This window comes from Culex pipiens, chromosome 3 (genome assembly GCF_016801865.2).
Source record: "Culex pipiens pallens isolate TS chromosome 3, TS_CPP_V2, whole genome shotgun sequence".
Classification (NCBI taxonomy): Eukaryota; Metazoa; Arthropoda; class Insecta; order Diptera; family Culicidae; genus Culex; species Culex pipiens.
The window spans coordinates 87745105-87770634 of NC_068939.1; the positions used below are offsets into that span (position 1 = coordinate 87745105).

General features: G+C 34.9%; 1 protein-coding gene across 1 annotated transcript in view; it reads right to left on the minus strand.

The window, feature by feature from the left end:
• The window catches only part of LOC120414636 (uncharacterized), a 144791-nt gene that overhangs the window by 28951 nt on the left and 90310 nt on the right, over positions 1-25530 (minus strand). Inside the window, exons 4-5 of the mRNA XM_039575868.2 lie at positions 13135-13214; positions 2029-2173 (exon numbers count right to left, since the gene is read on the minus strand). Coding sequence (XP_039431802.1) covers positions 2029-2173; positions 13135-13214 — 225 coding nt within the window. The remainder of the gene's footprint in view (positions 1-2028; positions 2174-13134; positions 13215-25530) is intronic.

Below are 25530 nucleotides of genomic sequence, written 5' to 3' on the forward strand. Positions count from 1 at the left end.
TGCAGGTAGCGCTTCGGCATTCTTTAGCTTCTTCAAATCTGCCGATCCTGCTGGTGAGGACCGCCTCTTTTTCTTGCCGTGAGGCATTTTTGCACTTTTTAAGCACTTTTCAGGAGCTAATATCCAGGAGTACCTCACTGATTGGTGGTCCACAAAGGAATGATTCTGGCATACGATTCCCTCGAATAAGTTAAACTGAAGGACGACTAGGTTTAAGGTGACGACTTCCGTCATTGCCATGGGTTTTCGTTAGACGCTGCATTCACAATATATTCATAACATTTCATTTACAGGTTTTTAGAATTTTTAGAATTATCCTCTACCTTGTAAAGCTATGAATATCATCTTTATTCAATGATTGTCAACCAGGAAGTCAATGATTGCTTCACAAAATTGTACACCCAGAACTGGGCATCGGCATACGAGAGGATAAAGAGCACGATTCGGTAGTAAAATGGTACTGTGTGCGGACGGAGAGAATAAATCCCGAAATTACCGAGAGTACTTTACTCATGGTTCATTTTCCAAAAAAGTTCATGTATCAAAAAAAAAAAAAGTACCGGTACCGAGACTCGAACCCAAGACCTTTGGCATATTGAACCATGCCTTTGCCGTATGGGCCACCATGGTTCGGTGACTAAGTGGCGGTCGTTTGTCCATATAAGCCACTCATAGGATGAACTGTTCCAATGAACGAATGAACACACGAGAGGACTATACTCTCGCAATATAGCACTTTCCTCACGTTTCTTTTCGTGAGGACTATCCCCTCGTTCTTTAACTTTGGGTGTATAACTTTTGAAACACCTTTGATTTGGATCAAAAATTTCTTCAGTGCCTTCAAGAAAGGTACAAACAACCGACATATTCTGGTTTATTTTGGTGCAAAAAATCGAAAACAGAGCATTTAAAAGTGAAGATCAATTTTCTATGAAAATGATTGACGGTTCCACCTTGAAGCTATCTTTGTATTTGAGCATCATTTCAGTTTCATGAAATTTGACCTCTTCTAGTTTCAACACACTTCGCCAAGTTTTGGTAAATGTTCAAAATAACAAGCCATAGTCTCAATTTTCAATGAAAAAACTGTTTTAAAATCCATTTAACACTAGTTCAGTTGCAAACTTTTTGCGGTGCAGTACACTAAAAATTTTCAAAAATCCAAAAGATTTTTTTATAAACTCAAACATGCTAATAATGAACATGAACGCAGGGGAATGCGTTTTGAATTTATTTCAGTTGTATGCACATAATCACCAATTAAATTTTGAAGTTTTTTGAAAAAATATTTGGTTTTGTGTGTGTGTGTGTGTTTTTTTTTAAATGAAAAATAGATTTTTTTGAATTTTGAATTCGCCATCATATCGGGTGTCCAATTTTACGTAAAATTCCATTGACACCAAATTTCCATCTCATCACCATTTCAGGTTGCAAATTATTTAGAAGCATGTTTTTTCGAATGTTCAAAAATGGAAGGGTTCGTACCGCCCCTCCTTCACGAGATATCAAAAAATGGACCTCGGATTCGTTCATGATCAGGGATAACAGTTACCCCTTAGGACAAAGTTTCACGCAAATCGAAGAGGGGTCGGGGCAAATTTACCTGATTTCGTGTGAGTTGGTAGGGAATTACCCGAAGGTTAATCGAAAGAATAATGCTACCAACTCACACCATCAAAACAAATGTGTTCATTCGTTAATTGAAACAATAAATCTCCGACAAATGTCATACATCATTAAGTCATTGTGTTAGTCTGTCAAAGGTTTCTGGTTCGATTCCCGTAGCCGTCACTTTTGTTTTTTTTTTGACGGATGAACTTTTTTTGCAAATGAACCTAGAGGGAATAATTCTCTCGCCAAATTCGAGCTGTGTTCTCGGTGTCCGTGAATGGAATCACTATTCTCTTGATTCGAGGGACAAGCGCTGCCCAGCTTTGGGTGTAAGATAAAATGGATTTTTTTTTTAAATTATTATCAACGCAAGGAATTTTATTATTTATTTTTAAACAGGAGTTGTTTGCTACTTACCATCGGTGGTGGGCTGCTCGCAAAGCCACACCCGGCAGCAGTGATCCGGAAGCTCGACCAGCCGGGGCCCGACGCAGATGGCCGTGTCGTTCGGCGGGGGCAGGTTCTCGTGTGGACACAGCGTCGAACACGCGTGTCGTCCGTTCTGTGCACGTGTGTTGGCGTGAAAAGGGTTTGACATCGATGCACGACCGATGTCATCGCGGGGAAAAAAGGGTTGAAAATGAATTAGAAAGGGTTTTTTTGTTCTTGTTTTTTTTTCGGGAAAGAGAAAGTTAGTCCAAACATTTTTCACGGCAAGTGTCAAACTACAACGTGTGAGTGTGTCAAAAAAGCAGCCAGATGGAAAACTTTTGGAGTGGAAGTGAAACCGGAAAGTTAGAACTAATTGGAGTCACCTTCCGGTTGGTAGCGTTGGGCCACACTCAGTTACTGAAAAATTCTTATACTAGATTAAAAAACCTTCTTTTTCATCTCTTCTCTACAAAAATACAATAAAATACCAAATCTTTAGTAGAAAACTTCATCGTTACAAATTTATAACATTTTTTTTGCGCCACTTCGTGTAACTTCCACTTAATAAGCTGAACCCATTTCCATGATGGGCTTCGTTTTCGCGCGCAAATATTGAACCACCAGCAATCAACAAAGTTGAAACCTGGTTCCACACCGCGGCTATTATCTGCATTGTTTGACAAACAATTGCGAAAGCTTTACCAGAGCTTTATACCTTTCCTCCCTCGCACACCCTAAACGGACGCGGAGATGGTAATTCTATCGGGCAAAGCTATCGATCGACAAACAAATAAAAACTTTGCCTTCCGGCCAATTCCATGGCACCGGTGCAACGTGATGATGCTGCTGGCTGGTTGGCTGGTTGGGTTGTGGCTTCGACACGTGGATCCAATGTCCAGTGGGGAGGGGAGATGGCTTATAAACTGTATGCAAACTAGGTCATTCATCAATTATTGTCAGCTGATTGCTTTTCTTCGTTTGCTGAGATATGTAAGGGGAGACTTTGTTTCCCAAGAGATGTACTTAGTGATAGTTGCGTGTCTTAAGTCAATTACAGTTTTCTTAAACGAGCTTAGTGTTAATTGGTGTTAGAACAAATTAGTGTTGATAACTTGTTGAGTTCAATTTACGATTCGATTTCCATTAGATTCTTCCAAAAATATCCACAGAATCCTTATTTCAAGGAATCTGTAAAGCAACATCTTTCAAGATTTCTATTCAAATGAATATAGACGTTTTTTTTTAATCGGAAAAGTAAAGTTAATACTATAATTATCCAGTTAGTTTTCAATAGCTCCTAAGCGCCATTTGCAAACGAAGCTACTTTCGATCGATTCTCGTTCAATAATTCATTTGCAATATAAATTGGCAATCCGCAAATCTGCATCTTGAGAAGAATTTATCGGATCGATTTGATGTCTTCGGTAAAGGTGTAGGTTATAACGGAAAAATCCAGATATATTTCTTTCACATTTATCATCTACTTAATTAATTTATCAAATTTATCAGAATTTAATTTGCAACTGAAAATAACTACTATTTTTTTTTATAAAATGCGCCATACTCGAATTAAAATCATTCTTGTTTCTTTCATTTGTCCAATGTTCCAGTTTTTTTAATCTACAATAATTTATGAAGAAAAAACACCTCTGCCAAAAATATGCCGCTCGAATCGACAGCAAGCCGAAAAAAAACGCAAGTCAAACTTGTCCCGCCCATAAGGTTACGTGTTAGAATTTCACGAAAAAGTGATTTTTCTTCGGTTTTCTGGAACAAAGTACTAAAGTTTATTGCTTTTTCTGATAGTTCACATGATTTCGAACCAAACTGCTTCATTACCTCAAAATTGACGAAATTACATATGGGATGGACTTGCTTTGTGCGGCAGTACAAGTCCAATTAAAAAACCTTGAATAACTAAACAATTCCATTTTTACCAAAATTTTTAAAAAGAGCGAAAGAGCCGTTCAAAGGAGCTGCTCTTTAAAATGAGCGGCTCTTAAATAAGAGCGGTTTTGCCCACCTCTAGTATCAGCTAATAAGCCTAAGATTTTAAAATGCCTAAACTTTTCAAGAATATGCTTTTGCTTTTCATTCATGAATTTTTGAATTGTATGTATATGCACGTTTCTAACAAAGTTGTCCGATTTGGCCGAAAATAAGCGTCCAAGAGAGCTTAAAATCGGTTTAATGTCGTGGAGGTAAGATTTTTTGAAAAAAATGGTTATTGTGAAAATTTACGAAAATTGCAAATTTTGATGGTCCAGTCTAACACAGCTTAGGTCACCCTTAGAGCCAAGAAAAATAAATAAAGACGGGTCGAACTATTTCGGCCGAAGAACCCCTGTTTTCGAGGGGAATTGCTGAATTTGTTTTAAAAGTGCAAACAATTCCGCATTTTTTCGAAAAAAAAAATCCAACAAATTCCATTATATTAAACCGTCGCAATCTTATATAAAAATTATTTTTGATAGGGGTTATTATTTTTTTTAATGAATTTAAACTTTGTCATGACAAAATGAATGATTTTTTTTTTGAAAAATCGACATTTTTCAAAAAATAATGCATTTTTTATAGCATTTTGCATAAAATTTTTGCCATTTCAATTTCAACCACAAAAGATGCCGTTTATGGTTTGTTTAAAAAAAAAGCGAAAATAAAAAAAAAGATAATTAACTTTCTGGGGGAAAAATTGCTTCTTTTGATTTAAAAAATGCATGTTAAAAGCTGGGTGCAGAATAGTTGTCCGCAAAGCGGCCTCAATTTAGAACTGTCAAAGCGGAACCAATTTACTGTTCGCAAAATAATACCAAGAAGTGGCAAGTATTGTGATCGATCTATAATTTATTTTGTCAGGAATAAAAAAAAGTCGATTGCGTCGAGCTATTAAGATATTCGAAGTCAAAACATCTTAAGAAGAGGGTTGAAACCGAGATTGGCATGATTCGTTGCTAACATTTCAAAATCGCTATGTCTCACGCAAAACTTATGTTTATGACGATTTTTGAAATGTTAGCGACGAATTATCAATGACTATGAATGGTACCTGCCAAATAATATTGGATAATCTTACTCCGATATTATCACTGAACATCAAAGATACTTAATCTCGGAACTTTTATTCGGTTGCTCTTCTGGTTCACGAAATTCCACCCACTTCGTGATGAAAAATTGTCATCACGAGGAAAACAAAAAAGGCCTCTTTTTGCCACCCATTGTTTAGTATACGAAGAAAAAAGTGGGATGCACTTAATTTTTCATCGAAAACATCAACATCAACAGATTCAAAATGTTTCAAAACAATTCACTTCAGCAGCAAAAAATATGTCACGCTTGAGCTTGAACATAGCCTTCTACTTTGTTTATGTTTACAGCTGTAGTGCTGTTGTATTAGTGGGGAGCAGTGGGGAGCTTTCGAAAATCACGTTACGCATTCTGTCTTTTCAGCACCCAGGTTAAAAGGTTCATCCAAATAAGAAAAAAATCTTTAAAAAATTTAAATTTCAGAGAATAGTTCAAGAGTTGCAATTGAGGAATTCTGTACCAAAACCGGAAATGGTTTTTATTTGTATTTTTTATTTGGCTCACACTTTTTGGGGGCCTTTCCTATGACCAAAGAAGCTATTTTGTGTCATTGGTTCACTCATACAAGTCTCCATACAACTTTGGTTGCTATCCATACAAATATGGTGCGTTAATATTAAAACAGCTGGAACTTTTGAGTGAATTTTCTGATCAATTTGGTGTCTTCGGCAATGTTTTAGGTATTGTTGAGGACTATTGAGGAAAAATAGGTACACGGAAACAAATTGCTTATTTTTCAATTAACTTTTTTTTTTCACAAAAACTCAATTTCCCAAAATAATTATTTTTTGATATTCGAGATTTTTTGTTATGTTTAAGGGGACCAAAACTTGCAACTTTTGAGCCATAGAGAAGTATGGTCAAAAAATTTGCCGCCGTGTTATGAATTTTTGAAAAATAGTGATTTTTGGAAGAAATCATAATTTTATGCTAAAACAAATTTGATTTAATTTTTTTAAGTATAATTGGATTTGCAATCAAAAAGCTCTTAACAGATTTTATTGATAAAGGATTCCGGATATAGCCACCGAAAGTTTGATATTAGTGGAATATTTGCAGTTTTTGATTTAAAAAAATAGTGACCATTTCTGAAAACATTTTATTTTTTAAGTTGTGAATATTTGCTAAATAATTATCTAAGAGACATTGCACAGTGGTCCGAAACCGAAATCTAGCGTGACAAAATTGATAGCGGCCACACGTTAAGATTTAGAGCTTTGGTGTCTTCGGGACAAATGATCAGGGTCAATAGAGGCATCTTTTGGTATGGTGGGCATTAGGGTGGTCCAAATTTTAGGGTGGTTCAGAATTTTTATTTTGGCGGGATGACGAGATAGCGCTTTGGTGTCTTCAAAAAACACCATTCTGAGCAACTTTGCTGAAGAGCACAAAGCTCTATCTTCAAACGGGAAGTTTCTAGAGCCATTTTTGTAATTTAGGTTGAAGTGTTTATGAAAAAATGAGTTTTTTGAATTTCGTCGCCATCATGCTAACTTGTCGTACGTGCATTTTGGGCCAAATTGAGTTAAGAACGCCATTTTGTGCAGCTCACAATGCCTCACCTTTTGACCTTCACAGATCCCCAAAATTCGATTTCAATCCTGAGATATTCAACAAAAACCGAAAAAACTCCGTGCATTTTTGTCACTTTATATATGAAAGTGGTTTCAATCTTGTCGTGCTATCTTGTCACTCCATGAAAATTGATGTAAGTGCGACAAAAGGCCAAAGGGATTTCAATTATTTTGTTATTTGTTGATTCCTGAAATATTTCAGCCAAAACTTGTTTCTTCTTTTACAACCACTAGATCATTTTGTACATTTTTGATCCCTTCTAGACAATTGTAGAGCTTGTCAAAATGAACATTTTTATTCTTGAAAAATGAATTTTGGTCAATTCTATCAAAAGTTATGGGCAAAAAACGATTAAAAAATGCTCATTTTCAAATTGAGATTAAATAAGTTAAACAAAAAAGAGCCCCGAGATATTTTCAGCAAATGTACTCTAAAATGTGTACTTTCAGATGCTTTTAAGAGCGATGTCAAACTCCACCACCTTTTCGAGTTATTCACATTTCAAAATGGCGTCTTTTTCGTCGTATTTTGGCTATAACTTTCGTATTAAAGGTCCGATTTTTACTCTCTTGGAAGATAAATGTGTGTTTTGATAAGCTCTACAAATGTCTAGAAGACATCAACTCGCTACGACACAAGCCTGAGTTGATAAATTCAAAAAACTCATTTTTTCATAAACACTTCAACCTAAATTACAAAAATGGCTCTAGAAACTTCCCGTTTGAAGATAGAGCTTTGTGCTCTTCAGCAAAGTTGCTCAGAATGGTGTTTTTTGAAGACACCAAAGCGCTATCTCGTCATCCCGCCAAAATAAAAATTCTGAACCACCCTAAAATTTGGACCACCCTAATGCCCACCATACCAAAAGATGCCTCTATTGACCCTGATCATTTGTCCCGAAGACACCAAAGCTCTAAATCTTAACGTGTGGCCGCTATCAATTTTGTCACGCTAGATTTCGGTTTCGGACCACTGTGCATTGGAATGTTAGTCTTGATTCAAAATTTTCCTAGACAATTTTCTAAACCTTTAAAAAAATATTTTCATAAATGGTCACTCATGGTCACTGTTTTCTAAAAATCGAGAAACTGCAAATATTTCACTAAAATCGAACTTTTGCTGGCTATATCTTGGAAACGGAGCCCTTTATCAAAAAGTTTGTAAGGCACTTTTCGATTAAAAAGTCAATTTTACATAAAAAAAATAAAATCAAATTTGTTTAAGCATACAATTTTAATTCCTTCCAAAAATCACTATTTTTTTCAAAAAATCATAACTCGGCGGCAGATTTTTTTTAACCATACTTCTTTATGGTTCAAAAGTTGCTCGTAAATAAAAAAAAATACGTATTTTAGGAAACTGAGTTTTTGTGAAAAAAAGTCAATTAAAAATTCGGCAATTTTTTTTCCGTGTATTTTTTTTTCTCAATAGTCCTCAACAATACTTATAACTTTGCCGAGGACATATTGATCAGAAAATTCACTCAATAGTTACAGCCGTTTGAATATGTACGGACCATTTTTGTATGGACAGCAGCCAAAATTGTATGGAGATTTGTATGGGTGAACCAATGTCACAAAATAGCTGCTTTGGTAATACGGAAGTTTGAGCCAAATCGAAAATACAAAAAATAAAAATTGTCAAAATCGGCCGATTTCGTAGAGAATTGCTCAATCGAGATAATCTGATAAAAGTAAGAAAAAATTCAAAAATTCCGTATTACGTTCCCGATTGCGAGATTCCTACTCAAAACTAGGTGCCGATGGCTTGATTGTTAAGGCAATTGCAAACCTCTCTTTACACCCAAGCTTCCATCAACCCCGGGATTCGAACTGACGACCTTTGGGTTGTGAGTCCAACTGCCTACCAGCGACTCCACCGAGACAGAACCCAGGGAGACGGCTCCAACACCTGGGCTGAGCTAACGACCAAACCTCTAGGTTACACCGGGGCCATTGGAAGGCGTGATCAGACAAATCTCGTCTCAAAAATGCCTCTAGGACCCAAGCCGACTGGGTGAGAGGCAACCACGCTCAACCCTGAACCACAGGTCCCGTGCTGAATTTAAAAATCATTTTCAAATTGACTCGATGAATCTTAAGTGGTTCACAAAGGTTCTAGCCTGAGCTTACATGTAATTAATCTGGAATCACAATTGATTATTTTAATCTTTATTGACTTGATCAGATTAAAGCCACAGCAAATCTAGCTCAATTAAAAATAAACAAATCCCCAAGGAAACCTGATCCGAACTGAAAAGCTCCACTCTGCCCCCAGCTCGCACACAATAAATCAATTTTAAACTATTTATATTACATGCCAACCGAGCCTTTGCCGCAAATTTTCCCCATCCGAACTGACCACCCACAGCAGTTGGGTCCACTTTTTACTCCGGCAGCAGCTGGGGCTCCCCCAAAGGAACACCCTCGGAACAAACCCCTCCCGGCTAAGGCGAGTTCAAATATTTAAACTAATTATTACTCCCATCACACTGTGTGGCCTGATTAGATTCTCCTGGCCCAGGCTTGCTTCGAGCTTCGATTCCGACCAGACCAGGCTGAATTGACACAAGGAAGGAATCGATGTAAATTCATCATGTCTTTGCTTCCCGGGTGCCTGGGAGTGGGTGTCAACATGGTCCCGGAGGTGGAGGGATGGGGCAGCTTCGTAACTGAAATTAATTTGTATCTTTCTGTTCTAACCGAGCAGCTTGGTTTCTACAGGAGTGGGGTGATCTGCGCTGGGTTTGGCAAAGTTTGCCAACCGGGAAGATTAATTACGTAACGCAATTTGAAAAATTAAAATGTTTGGACAGTTGTCTGGAAGTTTTGGGAGAGTTTCGGGTGCTGTTTTGAAGAGAGATGTTCTTTTAAGTGATACAAATTAAAGTTATCGTTTTCAACAAAGATTAACGATTTCAAAGCCACTGTATTTTTCTGGCGGAATTTCATTTCAAAAATAGATAACATTAATTGGATGTATTTAAATCTAATTACGACAGTAAATCAAAAGAAGCTTAGATGGCAATATTGTAACCCTTCACAACCCAACCTCACTTCTTGGTGGAAGAGAAAAGCCGACAATCAATCCTTAGCTTATTCTTCATAACCAAAAGACGTTGGTAAGGAGATTGCGACAATTTGTAATTTCCCGTTTTGGGCTCATAACTCGCGAATGTTTGGATCAAACCAGTCTAGACTAGTCTAGAGAAAAGGAATGGGGTCTTAGAACAAAAAAACATTTTTTGTCATGTCATGTATGTCAATACTGTAGCAATCCAAAATTTCAACCAAAGAATAATTTAAAGTCTGCTAAAAAGTTGCTGCAAATGGAATGAGGCAAAAGAAGCGGTGTTGGTTTAAGCTTTGGGATTTTTTCCGGATTTTAAAGAAATTTTTTTGGTTGTCTTGAAAGCTGCTGAGCATGTCAATTAATGCTTCTTTGTCGGGGACACCAAAATTGTATCTTGCAATCTACTGAGCACTTTTAAATTTTTAAAAATGTCATTTTTGCATTCGGAAAAGTTTTGGTGGACTTATTGAACAAAAGTTACAACCATTTTACTGTTGAAAAAAAAAAACTGCAAACCTATAATATACACTAAATTGCATTCGAAATGGGAGACCTAGCACTACACGAGCTTATCAACGTAGAAGATGTTCTTCTTTCAACTTAAGATATTTAGAGTTAACAATTGTTTAATGTTTTGCTGATTTTGAAGGTTAAAACATGATTTTTGGTCGTAAAAAGTTAAAAAGATATTTTAAAACTTGTATATTCAGAACAAAGGACAACTAGGAAATAGTAGGTTAAAATTACAAAATTTTAAGTAGTAAAACTTAATTTGAAATCAAAAAATAATAAAAAATCTGTGGACATAAATCAATCAAAAACCACAACATGAAAAGGAAAAAAAAAACTTTTAATATCATCCAAGAAGCTTGAAACTATCAAATACCTTAGCAACTATTGTACCAAATAACATGAATGTTGTGAACATTCTGAATTAAAATATTTTTTTTTTAATTTTTAAATTCAAGGTGCATCTCCATACTCCAACTCTTTTTGATTATTAGTTTTTGACATTCAAAAATTTTCACCTTTACATTTTGATTCCAGTTTGTCCCACTTACCATTGACTTACAGGGTTAATATTTTGTTCAGATGTTATCTCATAAAATTTCTGTTAGATTAGTGTGATTCAAACGACGATTCTAACAAAGGATTTTGCCCTGTTCATGAACTCGTTATTAGCTGAACTAAAAATTGAATGTTGTTCTTAGTAAAAAAACGATACTTAATCCACCTTTAGGTGGTTGGTGCCTTCCTCACATTAATAAAGTCAATACATTCAGTAAAAATAGCAACATTCCCTTAACATGTTTAACAAATCAATTTTATTACTGATTTCTTTTGATAGGGTTCGCAGACCTTCAATTTTCTGGCTCATCGGCAAGGTCTACTAAAAAAACCTATCCAACGAAAGTTCACATGGAAGATTCAGACAATATTTTTATCACAATATCTCAGATCCGGCCTCCAGAAAGTATACAAATAACACTTAAGTGCCAATAACTTTTGATAGGGTTGACAGATCTTCAATGTTTTAGGCTCATTGAAAAGGTCTTTTTAATACCTTTCTGAAAATGTATTACATGATAGGGATTCTTGCAAAAACCACCTTTTTTACAATCTTCCGGACATACGCCAAAATCGTTTTTTAGCATAATTTTTGAAGTACTTAACTAAACCTGCTGATTTTAAATAGAGACCTATGAGACCCCAAGACGGATCGAATGAGACTAATACGGTCAAAATCCGTTCATCCAGTCCGGAGATAATCGAGTGACAATTTTTTTGTCCACCCACCTACACACATCCACACAGACATTTGCTCAGAACATGATTCTGAGTCGATAGGTATTCGTGAAGGTGGGTCTACGAGGTCGAATTAAGAAGTTCATTTTTCGAGTGATTTTATAGCCTTTCCGGCCACCCAGGCGAAGATCGGGAGGCTCAGGTGGGCCGGCCATGTCGCCCGAATGGACGAAAGCCAGCCTGTCAGACTGCTTTTTGACCGCGCTGAACCAGCTGGCGGAACAGGCAGAAGAGCAGGGAAACCGCGCGCACGGTGGGGAGATCAAGTGAATGGTGATATCCGGAAGATCTGTAACCTAGGAAATTGGAGAGTAGCAGCACAAGACCGAGAAAGATGGAAGCGTCTTCTTGCTACAGCACGCGTACCTGGTGCGCTATGCTGATTGGTATGGTATTTATAGCCTTTCCTCAGTTAGGTGAGGAAGGCAAAACAACATAGATCGCACCTGGGATTTTTATAACAGTTTTAATACCTTTTGTAAAACCTCTTTTAGTAACACAGTTCATGTTTGCCTATGACATGAAAAGAAAATATAAATTTTGAAATTACTAATATACTTTTCAGGCTTTACAAAGAAAACTGGATTATAGTTTCGGTTGATCCAAACATTGGAATGAATATGGTTTTGAATGATTAAAGTGAAGCAGAGTTGTATGATCTTTGGAGAAAAATCGGTTTCACTGATTGGGATAATTTTCAAATATAAAAAATCGTGTTGAATTGTCATTTTTTCTAGCATTTTTCTCATAATAGAAAAAAATCTGTATGAAAAAAACTAACTTTGTTGCAGCAACATTGAGAATTTATGTTAACTTACTATGTGAATATGAAACTTTCTAGAACCTACTTTAAAATTAAATTGATTTTTTATACAGTCTGGAGAGTCTCACTAATATTTCTAACAATCTTAGATCAAGCATCAAACAGCGTTTGTAACTTTGACCTTTTGAACAAGGCTTCAATAATGGAAAAATTGAGTATTTCCTTTTGTTCCCTACCTTTTACAATTCTTGTTTTTACCCATTAGCAGCTCCCAAAAAAGGTTTGCACGGTTCAATACCTGTTCAATGAACCCCTTTTGTTCCAATTGTCACTACCTCAAAAATTGCCCCACCACTTTCTAAATTATCCTCGTTAAACTCTCCCAACCAGCGTGCAGTGTCACCAGAAGCACCCCTGTCCAAAATCAACACGGTCCCAAATTAGGTTCCATTTTTTCCGATTGAGGCAATCAAAGCGAAAATTTGCCACCATCTCACCCCAACCGAACCCCGGTTGTCAAAACCAGCACCAGAGTAGTAGTAGGTAGTGTCGATCTCAAGCAAAAAAGAGAAAAAGAAATCATAAAAGTCAGCAAATCGGAAAATCAAGCCCAGAAAACGAGCAAAGTGAGGGCTCTTTGACCCGCGTCGGCAGAGGGGGCAGGAGGGGGAGAGCGAAAAGAAAGCTTGGGACCACATCAGCTACTGCCCCCGGAAAATGGGACCAAAAAAAAGCAAAACCTTCGACGACTCGTGAAAATGAGAACTAAAGTGTAATGGAAATTCAATTACCTGACAGACGCATTGTGTTCGGCAATCCAATTTGAATGTTTCGCCGTGGAAGTATGTCGTGTTTCCTACCGTGCAGCTACCTGTGAATATTTAAAGAATAATTTAGTTAAAATGTGTATTAGGAATCATTTTAAAATAGATAAAAACTTCTCCTAAATTTATGTCAGTACCAGAATTATTCTAGTATATAAATTTTACAATTTGAATCTAAAAATGATGTTTAGACAGTTTTTTTTGCATAATTATTAATGTAAAAATTAATTTCTAATTAAAAATTATCTGAAACTTTGCATATTTATGTGAATTTCCAACAGCCAAAAGGCAAAACTACATCCATGCATGGTTCTAAAGAAACGTAAAAAACTGGAGCTCTTTCACTTCAAGTTCAGTCAGTGTTCTCAGAAGGAGTGTGATCCGTAACACAGGGCACTTGTCACACTTGCGGTGAGTAGACGCGAACGGTGAATGGAATTGAGTCTCCAAGTCAATCGAGGCGGGTGCCAGAAATACACCAACCTGAGCTTGGTTGGAACTTTATTTTTTTATCCTTGGAAATACAAGACGAAGGTTTGACAAAGAGACCTGATTCCGTTACACTTCATCTGGTGAGACGTGAATGGAGCTTTGCCAATCGATGTCAAGGTGAAAACTTCTAAAACGGAACAACATTTTACTGATACACTGAAAAGAAATATCAATCTTTTTTTCATTTTTCTATAGATTGCGGGTTATCTCTTATCTCTAGGTTAGACCGGGGCCATTATTAACTATTTTGTTTATTCAAGGATAAATATTTAAACGCCTTTTTCTCAGAACGTCAAAAAGTGGCGTGCGACAAGATAGCACGACATTTGAAAAGGTCCTATAAAATTTCATTTGCTGATTTGAAGGTTTCGGGACCAAACAGCTCGCATCTGAACATATTTTTCACTGATTCCTTGTAATATTTTACTAATCATATCCAAAAATTGAAAATCCATTCTCACGGTTCGGAGATATGATTTTTTGAACATAAAAAAACTAGGTTTTTCGACGCGGTGCGCCTGAAAAATGTGCTTTTTGCTAAAATCACCTTATTTCGGAAAGGAGCATTCTAATCGCCAAACAAAAAATATACCTACGGGTCTTATTATTTTGCACGGAAAAGAGTTCCATCTAAAATTCAACAATTCAAATAAGCTGGCTTATAATTGATGAAAAAGTGATGTTTTTGGTAGAATTAGCTAAAATTACAAGTAAATTAACAAATTGGGATTGGTGAAATAGAATGTCTAGATATAGACTGGCCAATGTTTGACAGATCCAAATGAGCAGAACCTAACGCCTTCTAAGCGCATCAAGAAATAGTGTTAAATAATGTTAAATTAATTTAAATTAACTTAAATTAATTTCTATTGAGTAAAATTAATTTAAAATTATGTTAAATTAAGTTAAACCAAGTTTTATTAGGTAACATTAAGTTAAATTTGAATAATTTGTTTAAAAGCAACGATATTAAAGTATTACAACAACTGCAAGAACAAGCGAGAATTTGAGATACAATAGCAACGACAGTAGTGTGGAAGAGAAGGATAGAAAGAGAAACAATTGGTATGGGAAAGCTTTGAAATCCAATACGCGACATTCGATTGTGCTGTACACAAATAGACAACAAATTTGTCACCGGTCGCAGTATTACTCTTCTCATTGAAAAGTGCCAGCGACAAAATTGGGCGAAAAGTTCATCGCCCGGAGATCGCGAGTTGGCGCGAGCGAATGAACACCGCGAAAAAAGATTCGGGGGTGCATTGGGGTTAAATGATTATTTCGTTATTCGGTTTAATTAGAAAATAATTATTTTTTCGTAAATATCGCTACTTTGATGCGATGTAATTAATTTTTACAGTAAATTAGGCATTGTTACATCAAATTTGACCTTTCAATCGCACTAGAATGGCCAAATTTTAAAACAACAATGTTTGCCAATTTGACCGTTTTACCCCCAATTCCCCTTGTAGAACAAAAGAAAAGTTCATCCGCGAACTGTCAGCAGCGCGCTGTTTTGTTTGCTAGATCAACATTTGGAAATGTCGAACGTTGAAAGAAATCGCTAAAAAAATGGAAATTAACCGATTTCAAATGTTTTGGCCGCAAATGAAAGGTAAGGGTGGCTAATTTTTGATTCCGATCTGTAAAACTTGTTCTGGCGAGGGTTCTGGGCACTGCGGCAATCGATTTTAACGGCGGGTTGCTTCCGGTTGCATTTAATTTGCGGAGAAGGTTTTTCAATCCACCAGGGGCTTATTCGGGGGCAACAGTTTCGGTAATCCGGAACTTCTGGTAAGTTTAATATTTGCAGTGTTTAGCATGAAAAACAAACTTAGACTATTGAATACAAAATAACGCCTCATTTTTCTGTTTGTATGTTGTTGTGCAGGTTTGGTTTCAAATATTTCGCTTGATATGTTTCAATTGGGTCCTAAAGTGAAACTTAAATTTGTGATATCATTGTTCACAACGATAAAGCTTATATTTCTGAGTACAATGACACTTTGTACGACCGAGAAAGATTTAAAATCGATTTTTAAATCGAAATTTGAAAAAAAAATCGTGGCCCTTCTTGACAAAAAGGTCCTACTTCACAGCTCGTTCTACGCGGACCTTAGTGGATTCATAAAAAAAATGTTGTCCTGTCCTATTTTTTGCATTTAAATGAAAAAAGTGTTCAGAGATGGTTTTTAATCTGTTTTTTACCGTTGAACATAACAATTGACTTAGGGCTTTAGGACCCTATTGTTCGCCATTACGGGGTTTGTTTTTCGGTACCCCCTGAGATCATGCGTGATCAATGGAGGTCTATATGCAGCAATTCCCCACGAAAACAGCATGGAAAAAACAAAAGTGCTCGGATCGGGCTCAAAATTTTTCTGAGGGTTCCCTGGCCGAAATAATTCGACCCGTATTTTTTTGTTTGGCCATAAGGGTGACCTACGCCGGGTTAGGGTGGTCTGAAAAATGGAAATTTTCGTCGATTTTCGCAAAAACCATTTTTTCGAAAAATCATAACTCCTCGCCATTTTAACCGATTTCAATTGTCTTATACGCAAATGAAAGGTGATAAGTTGGTGATAAGAAAAATAGTAAGAAGTTTCAAAAATCTAGCCTAACATATGAAAAGGGCGTATGAAACTTTAAAATGCCGTTTTGACGGTGTCTGAACCAAAGAGCTTATGTCTGGAAATATTTTCCCGGACATTTTTACGTAACAAACCAAAAAATGGGAGGAGTTCATTAAGGGACCATCCACAAACTACGTGGACACTTTTTTGGAAAACCCAACCCCCCCCCCCTCCCCCTCGTGAACAATTGTCCATACAAGAAAAAACTTTTGTATGGAGCATGGACAATCGCCATACCTCCCTCCCCTAAATTGTCCACGTGGTTTATGGATGGTCCCTAACAGGATTCCGAGATATGATTTTTGAAAATAAAATCCGTGTTTTTTTGACGCGCCGCGCGCAAAAATCGGAGAATGCCGAAATTGGCAAAAAATCAATTTTTTTCACTAAAACTGCGATAACTTTAAAATTTCAGCGATGACCTATAGATGTTTGGGGATCAAAATTGTTTTAATTAAAAGACGCAACTTTTGGTACCCAGACATGTCATCGTTGAAATTTTGAAGTTATCGCAGTTTTAGTGAAAAAAGATGATTTTTTGCCAATTTCGTCATTCTCCGGTTTTTGCGCGCGGCGCGTCAAAAAACACGGATTTTATTTTCAAAAAATCATATCTTGGAATCCTGTTAATGAACTCCTCCCATTTTTCAGTATGTTATGTAAAAATGTCTGGGGAATCCGATAAAAATATTTCCAGACATAGGCTCTTTGGTCCAGACACCGTCAAAACGGCATTTTAAAGTTTCATACGCCATTTTCATATGTTAGGCCAGATTTTTGAAACTTCTTACTATTTTTCTTTGAAAGGCTAACTTATCACCTTTCATTTGCGTATAAGACAATTGAAATCGGTTAAAATGGCGAGGAGTTATGATTTTTCGAAAAAATGGTTTTTGCGAAAATCGACGAAAATTTCCATTTTTCAGACCACCCTAACCCGGCGTAGGTCACCCTTATGGCCAAACAAAAAAATACGGGTCGAATTATTTCGGCCAGGGAACCCTCAGAAAAATTTTGAGCCCGATCCGAGCACTTTTGTTTTTTCCATGCTGTTTTCGTGGGGAATTGCTGCATATAGACCTCCATTGATCACGCATGATCTCAGGGGGTACCGAAAAACAAACCCCGTAATGGCGAACAATAGGGTCCTAAAGCCCTAAGTCAATTGTTACGTTCAACGGTAAAAAACAGATTAAAAACCATCTGAGCAATTCTCTACGAAATCGGTCTTTTTTCTTCAATTTTAATTTTTGTATTTTTTAATCCGGCTGAAACTTTTTTGGTGCCTTCGGTATGCCCAAAGAAGCCATTTTGCATCATTAGTTTGTCCATATAATTTTCCATACAAATTCGGCAGCTGTCCATACAAAAATGATGTATGAAAATTCAAAAATCTGTATCTTTTGAAGGAATTTTTTGATCGATTTGGTGTCTTCGGCAAAGTTGTAGGTATGGATACGGACTACACTGGAAAAAATAATACACGGTAAAAAAAAATTTGGTGATTTTTTTATTTAACTTTTTATCACTAAAACTTGATTTACAAAAAAACACTATTTTTAATTTTTTTTATTTTTTGATATGTTTTAGAAGACATAAAATGCCAACTTTTCAGAAATTTCCAGGTTGTGCAAAAAATCACTGACCGAGTTATGAATTTTTTAATCAATACTGATTTTTTCAAAAAATCGAAATTTTGGTCGTAAAAATTTTTCAACTTCATTTTTCGATGTAAAATCAAATTTGCAATCAAAAAGTACTTTACTAAAATTTTGATAAAGTGCACCGTTTTCAAGTTATAGCCATATTTAAGTGACTTTTTTGAAAATAGTCGCAGTTTTTCATTTTTTTAAATTAGTGCACATGTTTGCCCAGTTTTGAAAAAAATATTTTTGAAAAGCTGAGAAAATTCTCTATATTTTGCTTATTCGGACTATGTTGATACGACCTTTAGTTGCTGAGATATTGCAATGCAAAGGTTTAAAAACAGGAAAATTGATGTTTTCTAAGTTTCACCCAAACAACCCACCATTTTCTATCGTCAATATCTCAGCAACTAATGGTCCGATTTTCAATGTTAATATATGAAACAATTGTGAAATTTTCCGATCTTTTCGAAAAAAATATTTTTGGAATTTTCAAATCAAGACAAACATTTTAAAAGGGCGTAATATTGAATGTTTGGCCTTTGTGAAATGTTAGTCTTGATTTGAAAATTCCAAAAATATTTTTTTCGAAGAGATCGGAAAATTTCACAAATGTTTCATATATTAACATTGAAAATCGGACCATTAGTTGCTGAGATATTGACGATAGAAAATGGTGGGTTGTTTGGGTGAAACTTAGAAAACATCAATTTTCCTGTTTTTAAACCTTTGCATTGCAATATCTCAGCAACTAAAGGTCGTATCAACAAAGTCCAAAAAAGCAAAATATAGAGAATTTTCTCAGCTTTTCAAAAATATTTTTTTCAAAACTGGGCAAACATGTGCACTAATTTAAAAAAATGAAAAAATGCGACTATTTTCAAAAAAGTCACTTAAATATGGCTATAACTTGAAAACGGTGCACTTTATCAAAATTTCAGTAAAGTACTTTTTGATTGCAAATTTGATTTTACATCGAAAAATGAAGTTGAAAAATTTTTACGACCAAAATTTCGATTTTTTGAAAAAATCAGTATTGATTAAAAAATTCATAACTCGGTCAGTGATTTTTTGCACAACCTGGAAATTTCTGAAAAGTTGGCATTTTATGCCTTCTAAAACATATCAAAAAATAAAAAAAATTAAAAATAGTGTTTTTTTGTAAATCAAGTTTTAGTGATAAAAAGTTAAATAAAAAAATCACCAAATTTTTTTTACCGTGTATTATTTTTTTCCAGTGTAGTCCGTATCCATACCTACAACTTTGCCGAAGACACCAAATCGATCAAAAAATTCCTTCAAAAGATACAGATTTTTGAATTTTCATACATCATTTTTGTATGGACAGCTGCCGAATTTGTATGGAAAATTATATGGACAAACTAATGATGCAAAATGGCTTCTTTGGGCATACCGAAGGCACCAAAAAAGTTTCAGTCGGATTAAAAAATACAAAAAAAATCGAATGACCAAAATTCTAGAGAACTGCTCATCTCTGATCACTTTTTTCATTTAAATGCAAAAAATAGGACAGGACAACATTTTTTTTATGAATCCACTAAGGTCCGCGTAGAACGAGCTGTGAAGTAGGACCTTTTTGTCAAGAAGGGCCACGATTTTTTTTTCAAATTTCGATTTCAAAATCGATTTTGAATCTTTCTCGGTCGTACAAAGTGTCATTGTACTCAGAAATATAAGCTTTATCGTTGTGAACAATGATATCACAAATTTAAGTTTCACTTTAGGACCCAATTGAAACATATCAAGCGAAATATTTGAAACCAAACCTGCACAACAACATACAAGCAGAAAAATGAGGCGTTATTTTGTATTCAATAGTCTAAGTTTGTTTTTCATGCTAAACACTGCAAATATTAAACTTACCAGAAGTTCCGGATTACCGAAACTGTTGGCCCCGAATAAGCCCCTGGTGGATTGAAAAACCTTCTCCGCAAATTAAATGCTACCGGAAGCAACCCGCCGTTAAAATCGATTGCCGCAGTGCCCAGAACCCTCGCCAGAACAAGTTTTACAGATCGGAATCAAAAATTAGCCACCCTTACCTTTCATTTGCGGCCAAAACATTTGAAATCGGTTAATTTCCATTTTTTTAGCGATTTCTTTCAACGTTCGACATTTCCAAATGTTGATCTAGCAAACAAAACAGCGCGCTGCTGACAGTTCGCGGATGAACTTTTCTTTTGTTCTACAAGGGGAATTGGGGGTAAAACGGTCAAATTGGCAAACATTGTTGTTTTAAAATTTGGCCATTCTAGTGCGTTTTAAAGGTCAAATTTGATGTAACAATGCCTAATTTACTGTAAAAATTAATTACATCGCATCAAAGTAGCGATATTTACGAAAAAATAATTGTTTTCTAATTAAACCGAATAACGAAATAATCATTTAACCCCAATGCACCCCCGAATCTTTTTTCGCGGTGTTCATTCGCTCGCGCCAACTCGCGATCTCCGGGCGATGAACTTTTCGCCCAATTTTGTCGCTGGCACTTTTCAATGAGAAGAGTAATAGCATAATTGGTAACGCGGATCAGTACCGTTGATCAGTTGTGGGTTCAAATCCCACCTGCACCAAGTGGAATCTTTTTCGCCATCTCTGAAACATTATTAGCAGTTGTTGTAATACTTTAATATCGTTGCTTTTAAACAAATAATATACATTGGCGCTTACACAGCCAAATAAAAACGGTACGTTAAATTAGAATTAAATTTGAGTTGAATTAAGAAACCTTTAAAAAAACGTGGAATTTAGTTAAATTCAGTTAAATTGATTATATTTGGTTAAAATTATTAAGGTAAATTTAAATAAATTTTAAATTATTTTTTGAGCAAAATTAATTTTTAAGCAATCAACAATCAGCATGGGTTGCCTTCGGACACCTAGTTTCGAGTAGGAATCTCGCAATCGAGAACATCAGGGCAATGCTGTAGAGCGAATAATTTGATTTTTTTTAGTTGAAATTAACACCTAAACTCCCAAGCTCGAGAAAAAAGGGAATTTTTATGGAAATTCCGTTAATTGAGTTAAAATGTATTAAATTTAGTTTAATCCAAATTAATTCTGTAAAATTTAGTTCAGTTAAGATAAATTAGTTTAAATTAGTTTAAATAAATTAAATAGGTTTTTATGATGAAAACATAAGCTTAATTCAGTTAAATTTAGGTAATTTTATTTAAATTTTGTAACATGTTTAAGAAAAATTGAGTAAAATTAAGTTAAATGGAGTTAAACTAAGATAAATTAAGTTAAACTAAATCAAATTATGATTAATTGTGATGAATTAAGTAAAATCAAGTTTAATCAAGATAAATTTAGTTAAATTGAAATAAATCAATGTATATAAAGCTAAACTAGGTTTAGCTTAATTTAATTGAACTTGGTTAATTTCAGTTGAATTTGGTTACATAATTTAGTGAAATGTATTTATTTCTAAAAGTTCCAGTTGCAATAAAAAAACAAACCAGATTTGGCCGCTCATCATAAACACATTTTTTTAGAAAAAAGGCTAATTCTACAAATGCACGAGTCACAACAATCGTCTAAGGGGTCCAATGCAAAACTTTCTTAACTTTTCGAATAAAAATATTTTTGAAAGCACACGATAGGGTTTAAGGGGTTAAAAATTCAAATAACTGATCAAAAATGGTCACTCTTCACATCATCATTACTTTTTCAAAAAAAAAACTTGTTTTGTTCAATTCTGATAACTTGTCAAAAATACATTAGCAATTCTCTACGAAATCGGTCTTTTTCTTAAATTTTAATTTTTGTATTTTTTTAATCCGACTGAAAATTTTTGGTGCCTTCGGTATGCCCAAAGAAGCCATTTTGCATCATTAGTTTGTCCATATAATTTTCCTTACAAATTTGGCAGCTGGCCATACAAAAATGATGTATGAAAATTCAAAAATATGTATCTTTTGAAGGAATTTTTTGATCGATTTGGTGTCTTCGGCAATGTTGTAGGTATGGATATGGAATACTCTGAAAAAAAAATGATGCACATTAAAAAAAAATTTGGTGATTTTTTATTTAACTTTTTGTCACTAAAACTTGATTTGCAAAAATAAACTTTTTTTTTTCATTTTTTGATATGTTTTAAAGGACGTCCAATGCCAACTTTTCAGAAATTTCCAGGTTGTGCAAAAATTCTTTGAGCGAGTTATGAATTTTTGAATCAATACTGATTTTTTAAAAAAAGTCGAAAAATTGGTCGCAAAAATTTTTCAACTTCATTTTTCGATGTAAAATCAAATTTGCAATCAAAAAGTACTTAAGTGAAATTTTGATAAAGTGCACCGTTTTCAAGATAAATCCATTTTTAGGTGACTTTTTTGAAAATAGTCACAGTTTTTCATTTTTTGAAATTAGTGCACATGTTTGCCCACTTTTGAAAAAAATATTTTTGAAAAGCTGAGAAAATTTTCTTTATTTTGCATTTTTGAACTTTGTTGATACGAGCCTTAGTTGCTGAGATATTGCCATGCAAAGGTTAAAAAACAGGAAAATTGATGTTTTCTAAGTCCCACCCAAACAACACACCATTTTCAAATGTCGATATCTCAGCAACTAATGGTCCGATTTTCAATGTTAAAATATGAAACAGTCGTGAAATTTTCCGATCTTTTCGAAAAAATGTTTTTCAAAATTTTTAAATCAAGACTAGCATTTTAAAAGGGCGTAATATTGAATGTTTGATTCATGCACGGAAAAAAATCAATTCTCAAAATCGTGAATTAAATTCACGAATGCGAGAACCACGAAGTAATATATTCACGTTTATAGTGCAAATGCACCATACTCATGAATAAATTCTTTCGTAGTTCTCACACTCGTGAACTTAATTCACGATTACGAGAATTGATTTTTTTCTGTGTGATCAGAGACAATAGTTACCCCTAAGGACAAAGTTTCACGCGAATCGAATAGGAGTCGGGGCAACTGCTGTGTTAGTTGGCAAAGAATTACTCATAAACTTTAGATTTGCATTTATTTTGTTTAGATTTTTTATTCATTCAAAAAATATTTATGGTGGCATCAATGATAATCCGTTCAAATGAAAATTCTTCAACAGACAGGTTCAATTTGGATTCGATATCCGTCGACACGCCCACGCTCTCTAATTTGAGACTCGAGGCATCGCCATTAACAATTCAATGAACCTCGAGTCGGCTCAACAGCATCTTCTTGGATGAATAATAATGGAAAGCAATTTCTCTTGAAGCCAAATCCAATCATAAAAAAAATAATCTTAATGTCATTTGGTAAAATTTTGTTTAAGAAAAATTGAGTAAAATTAATTTAAATGGAGTTAAACTGAGATAAATTAAGTTAAACTAAATCAAATTATGATTAATTATGGTGAATTTAGTAAAATCAAGTTTAATCAAGATAAATTTAGTTAAATTGAAATAAATCAATGTAAATAAAGCTAAACTAGGTTTAGCTTAATTCAATTGAAATTGGTTAATTTCAGTTGAATTTGGTTACATAATTTAGTGAAATGTATTTATTTCTAAAAGTTCCAGTTGCAAAAAAAACAATCCAGATCTGGCCGCTCATCATAAACACATTTTTTTAGAAAAAAAGCTATTTCAGTCACAACAATCGTCTAAGGGGTCCAATGCAAAACTTTCTTAACTTTTCGAATAAAAATATTTTTAAAAGCACACGATAGGGTTTAAGGGGTTAAAAATTCGAAAACTGGTCAAAAATGGTCACTCCTCACATCATCATTACGTTTTCAAAAAAAAACTTTTTTTGTTCAATTCTGATAACTTGTCAAAAATACATGAGCAATTCTCTACGAAATCGGTTATTTTTCTTAAATTTTTATTTTTATATTTTTTAATCCGACTGAAACTTTTTCGGTGCCTTCGGTATGCCCAAAGAAGCCATTTTGCATCATTAGTTTGTCCATATAATTTTCCATACAAATTTGGCAGCTGGCCATACAAAAATGATGTATGAAAATTCAAAAATCTGTATCTTTTGAAGGAATGTTTTGATCGATTTGGTGTCTTCGGCAAAGTTGTAGGCATGGATATGGACTACACTGAAAAAAATGATGCACGGTAAAATTTTTTTTGGTGATTTTTAATTTAACTTTTTGTCACTGAAACTTGATTTGCAAAAATACACTATTTTTATTTCTTTCATTTTTTGATATGTTTTAGAGGACGTCCAATGCCAACTTTTCAGAAATTTCCAGGTTGTGCAAAAAATCTTTGAGCGAGTTATGAATTTTTGAATTAATACTGATTTTTTCAAAAAATCGAAAAATTGGTCGCAAAAATTTTTCAACTTCAATTTTTGATGTTAAATCAAATTTGCAATCAAAAAGTACTTCAGTGAAATTTTGATAAAGTGCAACGTTTTCATGATAAATCCATTTTTAGGTGACTTTTTTGAAAATAGTCGCAGTTTTTAATTTTTTTTAAATTAGTGCACATGTTTGCCCACATTTGAAAAAAATATTTTTGAAAAGCTGAGAAAATTCTCTATATTTTGCATTTTTGAACTTTGTTGATACGACCCTTAGTTGCTGAGATATTGTCATGCAAATGTTCACCACAGAAAAAATGATGTTTTCGAAGTCTCACACAAACAACTCCGATGGTCCGATTTTCAATGTTAAATATGAAACAGTCGTGAATTTTTCCGATCTTTTCGAAAAAAATATTTTCAAAATTTTTAAACTAAGACTAACATTTTAAAAGGGCGTAATATTGAATGTTTGATTCATGCACGGAAAAAAATCAATTCTCAAAATCGTGAATTTAATTCACGAATGCGAGAACCACGAAGGAATGTATTCACGTTTATAGTGCAAATGCACCATACTCATGAATAAATTCCTTCGTAGTTCTCACACTCGTGAACTTAATTCACGATTACGAGAATTGATTTTTTTCTGTGTGGTCAGGGGGTCGGGGCAACTGCCGTGTTAGTTGGCAAAGAATTACTCATAAACTTTAGAATTGCATTTATTTTGTTAAGATTTTTATTCATCCAAAAAATATTTATGGTGGCATCAATGATAATCCGTTCAAATGAAAATTCTTCAACAGACAGGTTCAATTTGGATTCGATATCCGTCGACACGCCCACGCTCTCTTATTTGAGACTCGAGGCATCGCCATTAACAATTCAATTAACCTCGAGTCGGCTCAGCAGCATCTTCTTGGATGAATAATAATGGAAAGCAATTTCTCTTGAAGCCAAATCCAATCATAAAAATGCTTGCCACTCCACAAATGATGAAACCAGAGATAAGATTCATCAACTTGGCGCTTCAAGTGACATTTACACGCGGTGGAGGATCGTGCACGTTGGCGGCTGAATAAAAAATCACCCCGGAAATTGACACTTTTCCAGTTGCAACTTGGCCATCACCAGACCAACCTACCAGCCAAACGGGATAATAAGGAACGGAAATTACGTTTTGTAGCCGCAAGCTGGCAGCTCTTTTGTGCCACTCCGTGATGACCACCGGTTGCGTGCTGGAAAGAATATTTTGTGATGGCACCACGGCTGGTGAGTTGCATCGACCAGCGCGCAGCGGTGGAAAG